The sequence below is a fragment of the Eubalaena glacialis genome, chromosome 1, assembly GCF_028564815.1.
Source record: "Eubalaena glacialis isolate mEubGla1 chromosome 1, mEubGla1.1.hap2.+ XY, whole genome shotgun sequence".
NCBI lineage: Eukaryota > Metazoa > Chordata > Mammalia > Artiodactyla > Balaenidae > Eubalaena > Eubalaena glacialis.
Window position 1 is genome coordinate 31,208,691 of NC_083716.1, and position 18,466 is coordinate 31,227,156.

The following is an 18,466-nucleotide window of genomic DNA, read 5'->3' on the forward strand; positions in this document are numbered from 1 at the left end:
ATCTACCAATGCCTCATCAGAAGCTTTCAGCACTTATGTAAGAAATTAATTTTTTTCTTAAACTTGAACAAACTTAGAGTTTGTTTTAAAATTAGATACTGTAGAGGAGGAAGTTCTCTTAAGTTCTTGACCATGTTCTGTGATATTCTCAGCTTTATATTGTGGTACTATGTATTCCATGGAAAGAGATTAGCGGACTTTGTGATATGGGGATAATTTAAAAACATAACCTACTGTATCTGTCTTTTCCATCTCTTATCTTCCATTTTACTTCCTTTTTTTAACCATTTCTCTCCCTTACTTTTTGTCTTACCACATGCTCCACTCAGAAAAAGTGAAGAAGAGGAAAGAAAAAAAAAGAACTAGATTAAAGAAATTAAAGTGAGACAAAACAAAAATGAATGATTATGGGAAAGAAGGGGAGAAAAAGCAGAAGGGGAAAAGAAACTGAGATTGCTTGTTTGTTACTTGTGTATTAGGACTCCTAAGGTATCTCTTTCTTGTATTCCTTGTGAATAGGTAGGGGCAGCCTTGAACTTATTTATTCTCCTACCTATTCTACCTGTTTAGGAGGGAGCAGACCGCAAGGTAGAAAGGATTCTGTTGAGAAACGATGTAGTAGGGTTTTGTGCTTCCGGCTCCTTTCTACTTGTCTATTTGATCCAGTTTAGTGCCTGAAGGTCAACTGTGATATAAGTTTTGGAATCTCAACTGAGTCTTACTCTGGATATTAATAAACTAAAGATCTGGAGGTTATATGTATGTATGTGTTTCTACTTTAGGAATATAATGGATGCTATTCATGTACATTTATATGTTAGAATTAATTTGATCTGAATTCTGTTTTTCAGAATTAAAAGGGATGTGACATCCATAAAAGCTTAGATCTGATAAATTATAAGACTCTTTTCAGTGCTAACCCATTTCATGATTTTCTGGCTCTCTCAGTAGAGTAGTAATTTCTCATTGGCAGTGATTATAAGTAATAGTTGTCTATTGACTCTTATTTCTTGACTGAAATAAGCTGACATTAAAAAAAAAGGCTTTGTCAATGCTTAGGATGAAATTGCTTTTGATTTTATTTGGCTTGTATTATAATCATTTGCCAATGATTATACAGGAAAAATTATACAGGAAAAATTTATACAGGAAAAATAACCTTAGTGTATAAAAAGGTTGAGGAAACAGCATTTTAAGTTCTCTTTCTTTAATGACTTTTTGGCTTGAGAATACACATTCATAATTTTTAATTTTTATGTAAATTCTTATGTTATCATTTTGGAGAAAAGAAATTTAGTAGCCACCAACTGAAGATTTGGGCTGTTGATTAAAATTATGTAATAACTTTTCAAGGAAGTAGAGATGAACTTTGAAATTTACCCATGCCTTGTTTTCATTATACCATATTAAAAGTGATCCATGTAGGACTTCCCTAGCGGTCCAGTTAAGACTCCGCGCTTCCACTGCAGGGGAACTAAGATCCCACATGCCATGTGGTGTGGCCAGAAAAAAAAAAAGATCCATGTAGTATTGGCAAAGTGTGTTAAAGATTAGTTATATTTAATGTTTAGAGATATCATTTTTCCTGGAACAGTGCTTTGGTACCTAGGGTGTTGTGGAAACTTTTAAGTTGTGATTGTTTTTATTGTGGGAATGTTTGATTGAATCAGGTGGATTTCAGCTTTGCCTGACAGATGTGATGACTTGTCCTTTCTGGCTTGTGTTATATTTACTCATCGGTTGTATAATAGATGGCTGTTTATATAATGAAAATTAGAATAAGCCATTAGAGATGATTGATAATGGATACAAACAAGTGGTGATGTGTCTGCTACAAGAGATGGAATAATACAGTTCTTATATGTAACATGTTAAAATTAGAAAACAATAGGGAAGAAAATATTTCTGAGAGTCAGGGGAGCTTTGCTAGAAGTATAGCCCAAATAATTTAGGAGTGGAAAACCAGCTAAGATCAGGGGCCAACAGAACATATCTGCTGAGTATTACTCAGTGATAGAAGAGTGAAATTAGAAGCAAAATACAGAATTTTTTCAAGTGCCTTAGAGAGGAAGAACCTGTCTGAGAAGTTTGGACTTAGACAATTGGCCAGAGCCATCCAGAATGAAGGATTTTAAAATAAAACCTATTTCTGAACCTTGGCAAGGCTGAATTAATATCTATTTTATGTACCTGTAAGTGCCTTCCATTCTAGTGAAGGCTTTTTGGTTATGAGGAACAGAATCCAAAGCGCCTGGCTCAGTTGAAGGGGACTGATTATAAGGAAACACCTGCCTATGTAGGGACCCAGGAACCAAGGAACCCTAAGGGTAGAGTAAATGTTTTCAAAATGTCTACTATACCGTTTAGATATAGTTTTAGCTCTTCAGTAGTCTCATGCTCACTGTCACGTGGTTTCTGTGGCATTTGTGACTAGCCTGTGTTACTGTCAGCAGTTAATCACTGGATGGGAAATACCATACGGTGCTGGCTGTACTCCCAAGAAGGCCTTAATTTAATGATTACCCATTGGTGTGTTAGGGGGAACAGCTGCAGGCCTGATGTTTTACAAGAATTTAATGGTAATAGTTTAGGGTTTGACTGTTTTAATAAGGAAAGTGGTCTATGTGACTGCCAGTTCTAATATACTCTTAGACTCAGGAGGCTGTAAGGATCTATATCTTCTTGCAGTGAATGCCTAAAATTAAGAGGCAAATTCAGGTCATATCATAGAGGCTATTTGGTGTCTTTTCTTTAAACTAAAATTCTAACCTAAACAGCACCAAGCCCAAATTGTCTTCTTTTATGCAGTCAGCAGATTGCGGATTAGGTTTTCAAAAGACCAGTATGTAGATTAGCCCACAGAAAGAATGAATAATTGTGTGGTTGAGAGGGAATGAGAAACATGTATTAAAAATGATCCCCCCAAAGATTCTTCTGTTTCATTGTTTTCAGTGATGCCATCTGCAATTTTGTTATCTGCAATGACTCTTCCCTTCGAAGTCAGCCCATTATCTTCAATCCTGACTTTTTTGTGGAGAAACTCCGACATGAGAAACCTGAGGTGTTCACCGAGTTGGTGGTCAGCAATATCACAAGGCTCATCGACTTGCCTGGAACTGAGTTGGCTCAGCTGATGGGAGAAGTGGACCTTAAGTTGCCTGGTGGGGCCGGCCCGGCATCAGGATTCTTCCGGTCTCTAATGTCTCTCAAGCGAAAGGGTAGGAGATGTATCTGTGAAGGGGGCAGGTCTCAGCTGCTCCCTGGGCTTCACTCTGAACATCTGCATGTTCATGGAGGAGTTTCTATTATTATAAAGCACTTTTTGTCATTTTTTCATTTACATGAGTAGTAAAACCTTAAGTAATATTAATAAAAATTATAAAAACGATCTAGATTAATTAAAGCATATATATCAGTCCCCAAGAGATAACATGATTAGTTTAGGTAGTTATCAGGGGCACCTTGATTTTCATGCCCTATTAATACTATACTAAAATAATATTAAAGATACAAAGTTTCACAGCTGGTGAGTACAGTAAAGAAAGTTTGAACATTTTTTTATTGCAATAGTTCTCAAATGTTTTCATTCCATGGAATGCTTTTTTTTTTTTTTTTGTAGGCCTTTTTTTTTAGTTTATTTTTGGCTGTGTTGGGTCTTCGTTTCTGTGCGAGGGCTTTCTCTAGTTGTGGCAAGCGGGGGCCACTCTTCATCGCGGTGCGCGGGCCTCTCACTATTGCGGCCTCTCTTGTTGCGGAGCACAGGCTCCAGACGTGCAGGCTCAGTAGTTGTGGCTCACGGGGCTAGTTGCTCTGTGGCATGTGGGATCTTCCCAGACCAGGGCTCGAACCCGTGTCCCCTGCATTAGCAGGCAGATTCTCAACCACTGCGCCACCAGGGAAGCCCCCATGGAATGCTTTGATAAGGCAAATACCTATGAATCACCCAATAAAAGCCTTCTCAGAAATAAGTTATTAGTGATATATATAATAAATTATGACTATTAACATTGCTTTTGATAAGATGTTAAAGAGGTACTATTTTGTTTTTTTATTTTTTTTAATTAATTTATTTTTTAAAATAAATTTATTTTTTATTTTTGGCTGTGCTGGGTCTTCGTTGCTGTGTGCGGGCTTTCTCTAGTTGCGGTGAGCGGGGGCTACTCTTCGTTGCGGTGCGCAGGCTTCTCATTGTGGTGGCTTCTCTTGTTGTGGAGCACAGGCTCTAGGCGCGCAGGCTTCAGTAGTTGTGGCACATGGGCTCAGTAGTTGTGGCTTGCAGGCTCTAGAGCTCAGGCTTAGTAGTTGTGGCACACGGGCTTAGTTGCTCCACGGCATGTGGGATCTTCCTGGGCCAGGGCTGGAACCCGTGTCCCCTGCATCGGCAGGCAGATTCTTAACCACTGAGCCACCAAGGAAGCCCCTGATTTTTTGAATATTAGGAAATCCTGAGGGCAGCAAAAAAAGTTTAAACATTATAACAGATCAGACCCTATACCAACTCTGGTGGATAATCTGCCATGCTCTGACAATCATGGGTCTAAGTTCTATTTTTTGTTTGTTTTTAAATTAAATATCAATATTCTAGGTATTGTTACTTAAATAAGAAGATGGTCTTTGCCTTCAAGGAACCTACCATCCAAGATTAAACTCACAGAGAGCTGATTGAGAGTTTTATGATTACATTTTCTGGTACACTTCCAACTTTAAGGTTTTTGTTTACTGAACCTGTGAAAATACTTGCTAAACTGTAACATAAGATACTTGAGGGGTATGCTGATTTTAAGTATGCTGATTTTGTACTATTTGTGGAAAATATAGCCTTGTTCTATTGTATGTTTTTTTTCAGAAAAAGGAGTAATATTTGGATCCCCACTGACAGAGGAAGGCATTGCCCAGATATACCAACTGATTGAATATCTACACAAAAGTAAGACTACTTGAAATTTTGTCATTCTTTGTTAATGAAGAATTGTCAGTTTTCTACTGAGAGCTAACATCCGTGAGTTAGCAATTGTTAGGTGACAATTAACCATCAACAAAGACACTAATCAATGATAATTTTAGGTGGTATGTTTCTAAATGTATTTCCTTTTAAATTTCATCTCATGTATTGATTTGTTTTATACTCTCAAAGATATATATACATTAGATAGTGTCTATGAAATCACAATTTCCCCTTGACTGAGAGAGACATTTCTTCTGGAAAAGTACGTCGCTCCTTTATAACATTTACTCCAGGGAGCATAATTTATCGCCAAAGATACTTTTCATCTCTAGAATTCTCTGATTAAAATACACTCTTCACTTAATTCCTTTTGCACTTTTTTAGTAGTCATACTGGTTATGTCATTGCTCTAAGTGTTTGGCAGAGCTGAGTGTATATGAAATGTGTGGCTTTATGTGATATCTTGATAAATTTGACACTAACACTTATTTATGTCTTATTCTATATGGGACATTGTGCTAGGAGCTAGAGCAGAGGTTGCAAACTGACAGCCTAAGAGTTTAAGTCATCTATATTCATATTTTGTTTGTTTGGCAAAGATTAAATTAAAAATAAAATTAGTTATCAGTCTTTGAAAATGGAAACAGTCCAGGTTTTCAACTTCTTTGGATAATAGGAAGATCTAGCATCCTTGGGCCCTGTTGCCACTTGGACACAGTCAGCTGGAGCACAGGTAGGTGCTCCTCAGTTTGTTAGGGTTCCTGTTCATTCATTTACTGTTACCAGCCTGGCCTTGTAGGCATTTGAACTTGGACCCCTGAATTAGGGGGTTATACAAAGAAATATGGACCTAAGTTGAAAACATGAACTCTCATGCTTCTTCCAGGTCAAACTAAAACAATATGTCTCATCTTTTTTATCCCCTTAGATTAGCTTAGAATATAGGTGGGAGGGAAGAATCGTTTAGTTGGGATGACCCTGAGCTTCTGGGAATCTCTTAGACTGAAAGGTGATCTGATAGGTTAGAGTTTTAATTCCTGGGGCAGCGCAGAGACTCTAGATTCATTTTAGGCTGGGAAACTGTTTACAGGAGCAATGAACCTCCACAGATGAACTTGGCCCCTCCAACAAAGTCTGGGATGACCCACGGGACGGGGCCTTCAGGGAGATTTGGCTTTCTTCCAACTTATTTTTCAAGCCCATTCTGACTATTCAGGGAGTGGGGAGGGATAAATTAGGAGTTTGGGATTAACAATATACACAGTACTATATATAAAATAGATAACCAACAAGGACCTACTATATAGCACCGGGAACTATACTCAATATCTTGTAATAACCTATAACGGAAAGAATCTAAAAAAGAATATATATATATATCTTACTTTGCTGTACACCTAAAACTAACACAACACTGTAAATCAACTATATTTCAACAGAAAAATTTTTTAAAAAAGGTTAAATTCAGTTTCCTGGTGTGCCTCAGGAGGTTCAGTGACTCCTGGGTGGACCATCTCTCAGTCTGGGAGATCTCTGGGTGCTCAGGGATGTTCAGATATGTTTCCTCAGGGGCCAGTAGGTTCTAAACTAATCTGGGAAGAAAGACAAAAACCTCCTTCAAGTTCTTTGTAAAGGGTCTTTCAAGTATAAAGTAGTCTTTTAGATGACTTATTTTGATCATAATTCCTCTTTTTGTTTCCTTTTTCATGTCCTCTGTTTCTCTTCCATGCTGAACAGACTTGAGAGTAGAGGGTTTGTTTAGAGTACCAGGGAATAGTGTCCGACAGCAGATTTTAAGGGATGCTCTCAATAATGGAACTGATATCGACTTGGAATCAGGGGAGTTTCACTCAAATGATGTTGCTACCTTGCAGAAGATGTTTCTAGGAGAATTACCTGAGCCCCTGCTGACACATAAACATTTCCATGCACACCTCAAAATTGCTGGTGAGTATAGGAGGTGAGAAGGAGATGTGAATACATTTCTTTCAATTTAGTAAAGTCATCTGGAATATTCTGTTGTTTGTAACCCACAGCAATGCTTCTGTTAATATTGTTTAAAACTTCATGATATTTCTGGGCTCTCTGAATACTCCTAAGCATTGGCTAGTTATGGTTGATTTGGTCAAAATTTTTTTTTGTTGAATAAACTTCTTTGAAGATAAAGTCTGGGTTTTACCTATTTTTGTATCCTGATGGATCCTAGCATTGTGCTGTGAACATTTTAGTTGCTTAATTAATGTATGCTTTTCACTGGATTGATTGACACACCCAAGTCAATTACCCAAATCAGTAGTCACAGTTTTGGTATATTTGCCTTAGTTTGAGGCTTTTGCTAAGTATTAATATGCCTCAGTTGAAATCATCTCTACTCTTGGAAATTTGCATCTTAAAAATAATTTTACTTGTTTTCTAAATAGGTAATACATTCACATGAATTAAAATCCAAAAGGTTCAAAGAGTATACAGTGAAAAGCCTCTTTCCCACCCCTGTTCCCAGCACTCAGTTTTTCTTCCCAGAGGGAACCAATGCTATTGATTTCTAATGTATCCTTACAGAGATATTTTAGACACAAACACCAACATGTATTCTTTTTCTCTCTTTTTATGTAATGGTAGGGTGTTATACACATGGTTCTGTGGTTTGCTTTTTTCATTTACTGTGTTTTAGAGAATGTTCCATTTTCAGCTCATAAATAGTTTCCTCTTTCTCCTTTATGCTTGTGTGGTAGGGAATTCATTCTTAAATTGCACAGCTGTTATGCTGCGATAGGCTCTAAGTGCACACAGCATCAACATCCATACTATATTTACTTAGTTCTACCCTTGAGTCTTTTACTCTTGCTTCTAATTTTAAGGAAAATAAATAGGAGATTTTTTTCTTTTGAATAATTTTTACTACTTAAAAAAAAAACTCTAGTTTTGAATTTCTAAAATCTAATAAGATTAGATTTTTTTTAGCACTTTCAGGAACAGTTTAGATGATACAAATGAGAAAATATTACTAGAGTGTTACATAACTTTACAGTTATTTTGGGGGAGAAATAAAGTTGTTGGATATTTGAAAAAGATATGGGAAATATTGATAAGTTCTTTTTATAAGGGTTAACATGAAGAATGCTTGTTCTGTTTGCTTTCCTGTTGAGTTTATTTAGTGCAATATCTGAAACCGCCCCTCCACCACCCCATGATTCACTGTTCTTTGATATCATACTGAGGTGTGGCACAGGTGTAGCATTTGATACCCCTTGCTGGTAACTGGGAGGGATTTTTGTTTTCAATTTCATATTAACAGGGAACAGTTTCTAGAAATATTATCTGCCTTTCCTAAACCTGGAATTATTTTTGAAGTTAAACAGTTTCAACAACACGTTGTTATCGTTTTCAGGTCTATATGAATTATACCCAAATGGTTTTCAGTGTCTTTTGAAATTCTGATTATCTAGGGGACTGTTTTTATTGATAACCTGTGTAGCCTGTTAGGGGAGAAACAATGATTCTGACTCCATAAGGAGCTTCCTGGATCATCCTGTTATCAGGGCATAATTCACTCTCATATTTTTTTAGCAGTAAAATATCTTGGTGAGGAAATGTGAAGGGGGTGGCATTATTAAAGATATGTGTGGACATGTTTTCATTTCTCTTGAGTATATACCTAGGAATGGGATTGCTAAATCATATGGTAACTCTATGTTTAACTTTTTGAGGAACTGCCAAACAGTTTTCCAAAGTGGTCACACCATTTTACATTCCCACCAGCAGTGTAGGAGAGTTTAATTTTCTCAGCATTCTTGGCAACACTTGTTATTGTCAGTCTTTTTGACTATAGCCACACCTCCGGTTATGAAGTAGTATCTCATTTTGGTTTTGATTTACATTTCTCTGATAGCTAATGACACTGAGTATACAAATGCTTACTGGCCACTTGTATATCTTCTTTGGAGGAATGTTTATTTAAGTCTTTTGCCCATTTTTGATTGGTTTTTTTTCTTTTTATTATTGAGTTGTATTGACATTATTTTGTTATTATATTTTGCTATAATCTCTATTTATGCTTGATTCTTTTTTTTTCTTTCTTTGATTATAATAAATAGTAGGAGCATTGATTTTTTTTTCTTGCTTGTATTTTCTCCCTCCTTTGCAATCATCTCTTTTGTCCTCAAGATTTGATGCAGTTTGATGATAAAGGAAACAAGACCGATGTACCAGATAAAGAGCGGCAAATTGAGGCTCTTCAGTTGCTCTTCCTCATTCTCCCTCCACCCAATCGTAACTTGCTGAAGTTATTGCTTGATCTCCTGTACCAGACAGCAAAGAAACAAGACAAGAATAAGATGTCTGCCTATAACCTTGCCCTTATGTTTGCGCCCCATGTCTTGTGGCCAAAAAATGTAAGTGTTGAGGGGAAAAGGAAAGACTGCTTGGTTTTCTTGGGCTGGCCCTCGTCCTATGGCTGTACCTTGGTGAGGTTATCAAGGGTCCAAGGTCTAGTCTTCAGCTTTACAAGGTTAGGAACTTCCTTTATTAGTTCATTTAAGAGTTATTAAACCTGAGGGGGCCAATTCCTGTGAATCTTGCTTATAAGTCAATCTCTTGACAAATCTGAATAGCAATTTATTAGTGGAAATTCTTAGTGGAAAATATATAGCTACTAAATAAACTAGAATACTGATTTTGGCTGGTCAATGTAAATTCCTTCTTAACATGAAAGCCTTCTTGGGAAATCAAATTGATTTCTGAAGATTGAATGGTATAAATTTAGAATAGAGCTGTATGATCTTACAGGATAGTGTCACTGAGCTTTTAGATAAGATGACACAGAGAGCAATCCTGCCTTGTTGTAACTTTTCTATATCCTATAGATATACTCTCCTTAAATAAAGCTGAATATGCTTCTTATTACTGAGACCATGGCCTTCTTAGTGACTTACATGAGAAGTACATTATCTAAAGGATTTTGAACTAATTCTTGGCCTGGAAGCACGTAGCTTCGTATTCCTGTCCATTCATAAAATAGGTTTTACTGTATGATGGAATTAGGAGTCAGGATAACTGGGTTGGAAGCTGCAAACCTGCTGTTAACTGTGTCCTTTCCTCTTCCTATGTGTAGGCTCCTCCTCTGTAAGCTGGGCATAATAGCACTTTCCCACTTACCTGACCAAGATTGTTGGGAAGATAATAGAAATAGATGGGATATAGTGACTTATAAAAGATTTGGGGGATTATAGGAAATGAGAAAAGGAAGATAAAGGAGAGAGGTTGTGTGAGACGTTTTGCCTAACAAGCAACTAGTGAAAAAATAATATAAAGCTCTGGGCCAGGAAGAGCTTCTGCCCAGAGAAAGATTGATGAGGAGGATGTGTGTGAGAAGAACAAGACACACCGACAATTGTCCATGTTAAGGAGATAAAGCCTCATAGTGAAAGAATTTTAGAACCAGCTCACTGAGACTGAAAAGGAGCGAGTGATCTATGACTGTAAAGAGAAGCATTGACTGTAAAGAGAAGCCTGTGAGAGAGGTCTTAGTATAGGCAAACATTAAGTAACAAAGATACAGGTTGAGGATGCAGGCTTTGGGATAGTAGATATGCTGAAGTGCTTAAAAAAAAAGGCAGGGGAAACAGGAGAAGGTAATCAGTGACCATCTGACTGTGTTTTTAAGAAACGGATGTCACCTCTGGTATCAATTAGTAGTGACAGTTCTCTTTCGTCTTTGGAGAAACTGTAGTTTCTCTGGAGAGCAATATCCTTGGTGATTGGTACAGATTCTATTCTTCTTTCCCCTTTTCCCAGGGTAGGTCTTCTTTAGCAACTCTGCATGTATGTCTGATTCTCAGGCAGAATTAGGAAATGAAGATTGGTTCTCAAGGATTTCCTGGTCACTTCAGGGACACATGGTTCTTCCTAGATTATATCATCTCCAATGGAAACCTGCTGAACCAAAAAACCTTTCCAGAACTAAATGTTGTATTAGAGTCAGCTTTCTTGGGGATAGAAACTATCATATGTTTGAAAGAATTAGCTTACTGATAAGTAAATGGGAGTATCTGCCTTCTACCTCCCAGCTTTTCATCTCCCTTTTTTGGTTTCTTTTGCTCTGAATAGGTCACTGCAAATGACCTTCAAGAGAATATCACAAAGTTAAACAATGGGATGACTTTTATGATTAAACACTCTCAGAAACTTTTTAAGGTAGGTAACGAATGGGATTTGGGTAGTGACAGGACAAGGAGGATGGAACAAGGTGGGATCCTGAGAGGGCTATAAAGATGACTAGATACGAAAGGCCCTGACTGGAACTGGAAACCAGATCGGACAGTGGTAAAACTCAGAGGGAACAACTAAGGTGGGGAAGAATATGGAGGTACCTAGAAGCTGAGTAGGGCTCCGCCCCCTGGGCAATTGGCTCCACGCCCGAGTCATCCTTCCTTTTTCATGAAAGACAGCAGATGTTGGAAGCAGAGTACTTTTATCCTGTCTGCTTCCTGCCAGTAGAATTTTGACAGCCTCCTTTCATCTTGTATTTATTGTCCTTTTTAGTACAAACTAGCAGTGTGTCTGTCAACATGATTTTCTCAATAACTTAGTGGGTCTCTGTGGATTTTAGTGGGATTCACTCAGTTAGAAGATAAATTTAAAGGTAAACCCGTCTCTTCCTTGGACTCTTGCTGAGAAGGCTGAGGGACAATACCTTTAAGCTTCCTAGAGGCCCTCTGGTTGGATTGAGAGGATCTGGTAGGCATACCTTTTACTCTTTGAAAGGGCCCTTTGTGTAACTGAATATTCTGACCTTTTGATGTTTCTAAGATTTTTAGCAAAAAGTTGCATAGTCACATCCTTGGCCTTTTCTTTAGAGTGTACTTTCCTGATGGTGAATTTCTTAATTTTAGCGTCTTTTGCCATCTGGAAAGGCCGAGAATTTTTAAGACCACTCAGTTCTGGTTCCTTTTTCTGTCTTTCTTCAATTAAAAAAAAAAAAATTGTGGTAAAATACATATGACAACATTTACTATATGTGTACAGGCCAGTGGCATTAATTACATTCATATTATTATGTAAACCATCACCACCATCCATCGCCAGAACTCTTTTCATCTTGCAAAACGCTTGAAACGCTATACCCATTAAACATAACTCCCCATTCATCCCTCCCCCTTGGCCCTGGCAACCACCATTCTACTTTCTGTCTCTATGATTTTGACCACTTTAAGTACGTCATAAAAGTGGAATCAATCAATTTTAGTGATTGGCTTATTTCCTTTAGCATAATGTCTTCAAGGTTCATCTATGTTGTAGCATTTGTCAGAATTTCCTTCCTTTTTAAGGCTGACATTTCATTCACTGTATATACCACATTTTGCTTATCCATTCATCTGTTGAGAACACTTGGGTTGCCTCCACATTTAGTTCTTGTGAATAATGCTTCTCTGAACATGGACATACAATATGTCTTCTAGACTCTGTTTTTAATTCTTTTGGGTATATAGTTGGCTCCCTGTATCTGTGGGTTCCCCATCCACAGATTCAACCAACGGCAGATTAAAAATATTTGGAAAAAAAAATTCTAGAAAGTTCCAAAAAGCAAAACTTGAATTTGCTGCACACCAGCAACTATTTTTATATGACTTACATTGTATTTACAACTATTTACATAGCATTTACATTGTATTAGGTATTATAAGTAATCTATAGATGATTTAAAGTACACAGGAAGATGTGTATAGGTTATATGCAAATACTGTGCCATTTTATATAAGGGAGTTGAGTATCTGTGGATTTTGGTATCCATGGGGAAATCCTGGAACCAGTAACCTTGGATCCTGAGGTATGACTCTATACCCAGAAGTGGAATTGCTGGATCATATGGTAATTCTAACAGAACTGCCATACTGTTTTCCATAGTTGCTGCACCATTTTACCTTCTCACCAACAAGGCACAAGGGTTCCCATTACTTTGCATCCTCACCAACACTTGTTATTCTGTTTTGGGGATTTTTTTTGATTATAGCTGTGTTAATGGTTGTGAGGTGGTAACTCATTGTAGTTTCAATTTGCATTTTCCTAATGATTAGTGATGTGATGTTGAACATCTTTTCATGTGCTTATTGCTTATTTGCATATCTTCTTTGGAGAAATGTCTATTCAAGTCCTTTGCCCGTGTTTTTTTTTTTTTTTTTGGCTGCACCATGCGGCTTGTGGGATTGAACCCAGGCCACAGCAGTGAAAGCACCAAGTCCTAACCACTGGACCGGCAGGGAATTCCCACCCATTTTTGAACTGGGTTGTTTGCTTTTTTGTTATTGAGTTGCAGGTGTTCTTTATATATTCTAGATATTAATCCCTTATCAGATTTATGATGTGCAAATATTTCCTCCCATTCTGTGGATTGCCTTTTACTCTGTTGATAGTGTCTTGCTGCACAAAATTTAAAAATTTTTATGAAGTCCCATTTGTCTATTTTTTTCTTTTGCTGCCTGTGCCTTTGGTGTCATATGCAAGAAATCATTGCCAAATCCAATGCTGTGAAGCCTTTGCCCTTTACTTTCTTTTAAGAGTTTTATTGTTTTACATCTTACATTTATCTATTCTGGGTAATTTTTGTATATGGTATTAGGTAGTGGTCCAACTTCATCCTTTTGCATGTGGATATCCAGTTTTCCCAGCATCATTTGTTGAAGAAACTGTCCTTTCCCCATTGAATAGTCTTGTCACTCTTGTTGAAAATCCATATATTTGAGGGTCTATCTCTGGACTCTATTCTATTCAGTTGGTCTATATGTTTGTCTTTATGCCAGTACCATACTGTTTTGGTTACTGTAGCTTTGTAGTAAGTTTTGAAATAAGGAAATGTGAGTCCTCTAGCATTGTTCTTTTTCAAGATTGTTTTAGCTATTTGGGGTCCCTTGAGATTCCATATGAATTTTAGGCTGGATTTTTCTATTTCCTTTTTTTTAAATATAAATTTATTTATGTATTTATTTATTTTTGGCTGTGTTGGGTCTTTGTTGCTGTGCTTGGGCTTTCTCTGGTTGTGGCGAGCGGGGGCTACTCTTCGTTGCGGTGCATGGGCTTCTCATTGCGGTGGCTTCTCTTGTTGCAGAGCACAGGCTCTAGGTGCTCGGGCTTCAGTAGTTGTGACATGTGGGCTCCGTAGTTGTGGCTTGCGGGCTCTAGAGCGCAGGCTCAGTAGTTGTGGTGCATGGGCTTAGTTGCTCCGTGGCATGTGGGATCTTCTGGGACCAGGGCTCGAACCCGTGTCCCCTGCATTGGCAGGCAGATTCTTAACTACTGCGCCACCAGGGCAGTCCCGATTTTTCTATTTCTACAAAAACTGTCGTTGGGATTTTGATAGGGATTGCAGTAGATTATTTTGGGTAGTATTGACATTTTAACAGTATTAAGTCTTCCAATCCATGAACAGGGGATGTCTTTCCATTTATTTATGTTGACTTTAATTTTTTTCGGCAACGTTTTGTAGTTTTCATTTTACAAATCTTTCATCTCCTTGGTTAAATTAATTCCTAAGTATTTTATTCTTTTTGATGCTATTGTAAATGGAATTGTTTTCTTAGTTTCCTTTTTGGATTGTTCATTGTTAGTGTATAGAAATACAACTGATTTTTGTGTGTTGACTTTGTATCTTGCTACTTTGCTGAATTTGTTTATCAGTTCTAACAATTTTTCTTTGAAATCTTTAGAGTTTTCTACATAAAAGATCATATCATCTATGAACAGAGATAATGTTACTCCTTTCCAATTTGGCTGTCTTTTATTTCTTTTTCTTGTCTAGTTGCTCTGGCTAGTTTTGGTTCCTTTTTGTTTAACATGGTTTTTCCTTCAATTTGTCTCTCTTCTTGCTTTATAGTAGCTTGATTCTGCAAGGCCAACAGGAGAGTCTCTCTAGTATGTGCTAACAAGATTCAGATGAAGATATATTTTATATATATCTTATATATAATACATATTTTATATACATAATGTATTATAAATGTATATATCATAATTTAATCACAGTTGTGCCATCCCATCACTTTAGCCATATTATATAACCTGATCATCACAGGAGCAGCATTCAGTCACCAATATTCTGTTGGTTAGAAACAAGTCACAAGTCCATTCACACTCAGGAAGAGGGAATTATGCAGAATGTGAACATGGAGGCCACCCTAGGATTTATCCACTACAGGATGGCAAGTGATCCAAAGTCCAGAGTTTAGAAATGACAGATCAGAATCTTTGATTGAATAGGCTGTAAAACAAAGGGTCAGGGCTGTATCCGGGGCTTAGGTGCCGAAGTCAAAGATTATGGTCAATTAGAAGTCAAGATCTAGGTAAGTGAATTAGAGCAGTAGACATAGGACAACAGGAGAAAGAATGGTTTTTAATGATGAACAAAGATCTTTCAAACCAGTTCTTTATATACTTCTCATTTAGGGGAAGAACTAGTTCCAAAGCATGGATTTATAGGAATAAGTTGAGAGGAGTTGTGTGTACGGAGAGTGCAGTTAACTGACAGTAGTTGTGAATCAAGATGGGGAATTTCTAGGTGTAGTTCCTAATAGAACTCTCCTTCTGTTGAGTTCTCTTGTTACCACTGATATGGGATTAACTTTTCATAGCCCACCACTCACAAGTGGAAAGAGAGGTGGGTTCTGAGAGATCTCATTGCATCTCATGGTTTCTAGCTTTTCCACCTTCTGATCTGTTTACCTGTAGAGCCCATTCTCTCTTGCCCGTTGTCCAGTACAATTCAAATATACAATGAAGTTGTACCTCACTGTGAAGGATTTTTTTAAAGTGACTTAAAACAACACAAATTTGTTATCTTACAGTTCTGTAGGTCAGAAGTCTGACATGAGTCTCACTGGGCTAAAATTAAGGTGTTGGCAGGGATGCAGTCCTTTCTGGATGTTCTAGGGGAAAATCTGTTTACTTGCCTTTTCCAGCTTCTAGAGGTTGCCCACATTCCTTGGTTCATAGTCCCCTTCCTCCATCTTCAAGGCTAGCAATGTTGTATCTCTCTGATCCTTCTTCCATAGTGATGTTTCCTTCTAACCACAGCTGGGAAAGGTTCTCTGCTTCTAAGGACCCATGTGATTATAGTGGACCTGCCTGGATAGCCTAGGATACTCTCCCCATTGCAAGGTCTTTAACTTAATCACACCAGCAAAGTCCCTTTTACTATGTCAGATAACATATCACTGTGGAGGACCTTGAGAATACAGATTGTACAAACCTTAGAGATAAAACATGAGTATAGTCTCCTAGATGTAATTTGGCTTGGTACACGTTCTAATTATTAGATTCTTGCAGACATTCTCTATTTTTACTCTTCCTTTCTCTTCCATAGATCCCTCTTTTAGCTCCTCATCCTTGGGGTTTTGATTCTTATTTGCTATTTACCTTTGTTTCCAGGCTAGTGTGAGCACTCTTTGAGCCTCTGTTTATCTCTAAAGGAGACAAAGAATGTCTTTTTTTTTTTTTTTTTTGAGATTTATTTTAGTCTCAGGCCTTTTCTGTTTGGATTTGAGTCAGAACCATTGTCCTTGTGGGCATCTGCTTCACCACTTTGGCTGAGTAGGTTCTTCCCTGAGCTGTTCCTGGATGAAAAATGGTTGATTGTTCTGTGTGCTCTATACTTATTCTGCGGTCCTACTTTACCCCATATTTGTTCTTCTTGTGCTTTGTTGTCTTCCTTTTTATTTTAATAAATTAAAAAAAATTTATTCATTTATTTATTTCGGCTGCGCCGGGTCTTAGTTGCAGCACTCAGGATCTTCGTTGCCGCGTGTGGGATCTTTTAGTTGCGGCATGCGGGCTTCTTAGTTGCAGTGTGTGGGCTTCTTAGTTGTAGCATGCGGACTCTTAGTTGCGGCATGCATGCAGGATCTAGTTCCCTGACCAGGGATCAAACCTGGGCCCCCTGCACTGGGAGCACAGAGTCTTACCCACTGGACCACCAGGGAAGTCCCTTTGTTGTCTTTTTCTTGTTCTCAGGCTTCCTTGGGTGGACGGTTTACCTCCTAATCCTCAGATTCTATGTTGCTTCATTCTGTGTTCTCTGTATTTTTTTTCTCTAAAATTATTCCTAACTATTTATAGTTCTATCCTCTACTATTATCAGTCCATCTGACCTAGTCTGGTTTTCTCTCTTTTCAATAGGAGTCACCACATCTTTTCCTAGGGAATTATGATGTATATACAGTTGAGGCCAATTCCCATTTTATCTGGGAAGTCCTATGAACTGTAAAATACCTCGGACCCTCAGATTTTCATTTAAACCTGCCTGCTTCTGGCTGCCTTTCTGAGTATCCCTTCAGTTCATAGTATCTTTTTGGGGCAGAGGTTTTTGTTTCGTTTTGTTTTTAAATGAAGTTATAGAATAGGTGATGTGGGCTGTCATATTCTTATTTGGAGGAAATTTCCTTTGGCTCTGCTTTATAATTTACCAAGGTAAAAATTAAACTATAGATAGCATAATGTCTTTGTCATGAGACTCTTTTTTGAAAACTTCATTGTGAAGTTTTTCAAATATAGAGAAAAGTTGAAAGAGTGAAACAACTCTCAGATTCAACAAATGTCACCATTTGCCATATTTGCTTTATCTCTCTCTCTCTCTCTCTATATATATTTTTTTAAATTAATTAATTAATTTATTGATTGATTGATTTTTGGCTGTGTTGGGTCTTCGTTGCTACGCGCAGGCTTTCTCTAGTTGCAGCGAGCGGGGGCTGCTCTTCATTGCGGTGCACGGGCTCCTCGTTGCGGTGGCTTCTCTTGTTGCGGAACATGGGCTCTAGGCACGCGGGCTCAGTAGTTGCGGCTCACGGGCTCTAGAGTGTAGGCTTAGTAGTTGTGGCGCACAGGCTTAGTTGCTCCGTGGCATGTGAGATCCTCCCGGGCCAGGGCTCAAACACGTGCCCCTGCGTCAGCAGGCGGATTCTTAACCACTGCACCACCAGGGAAGTCCTCTATATATTCATGCTTTCTTTTTTTTTTTTTTGCCTGAACCACTGACATCATGATATTTTGTCCTTTAATACTTAAGCATGCATCTCCTAAGAATATGAATATTCTCCTAATAGTCACAGTATTGTTATCACATCTAAGAAGATTTACAAGAATTTCATATCAGCTAATATTCAGTTCATATTTAAATTCCCCAGTTGTCCTAAGAATGTATTTCATAGCTGCTTTTTAAAAAAACATAAACTTGGACTTCCCTGGTGGCGCAGTGGTTAAGAATCCACCCGCCAATGCAGGGGACACGGGTTTGAGCCCTGGTCCAGTAAGATCCCACACACCGCAGAGCAACTAAGCCCGCGTGCCACAACTACTGAGCCTGCACTCTAGAGCCTGCGAGCCACAACTACTGAGCCTGAGTGCCACAATTACTGAAGCCCGTGCGCCACAACTACTGAGCCTGCACTCTAGAGCCTGCGAGCCACAACTACTGAGCCTGTGTGCCACAATTACTGAAGCCCGCGCACCTAGAGCCCGTGCTCCACAACAAGAGAAGCC

At 38.1% G+C, this 18,466-nt stretch overlaps 1 protein-coding gene across 1 annotated transcript in view; it reads left to right on the forward strand.

The window, feature by feature from the left end:
* Positions 1–18,466, forward strand: part of ARHGAP19 (Rho GTPase activating protein 19) — a 53,698-nt gene that overhangs the window by 17,384 nt on the left and 17,848 nt on the right. Inside the window, exons 2-5 of the mRNA XM_061210860.1 lie at positions 4,847–4,927; positions 6,683–6,892; positions 9,110–9,336; positions 11,051–11,137. Of these exons, the coding sequence (XP_061066843.1) occupies positions 6,823–6,892; positions 9,110–9,336; positions 11,051–11,137 (384 nt within the window). The 5' untranslated portion in view covers positions 4,847–4,927; positions 6,683–6,822. The remainder of the gene's footprint in view (positions 1–4,846; positions 4,928–6,682; positions 6,893–9,109; positions 9,337–11,050; positions 11,138–18,466) is intronic.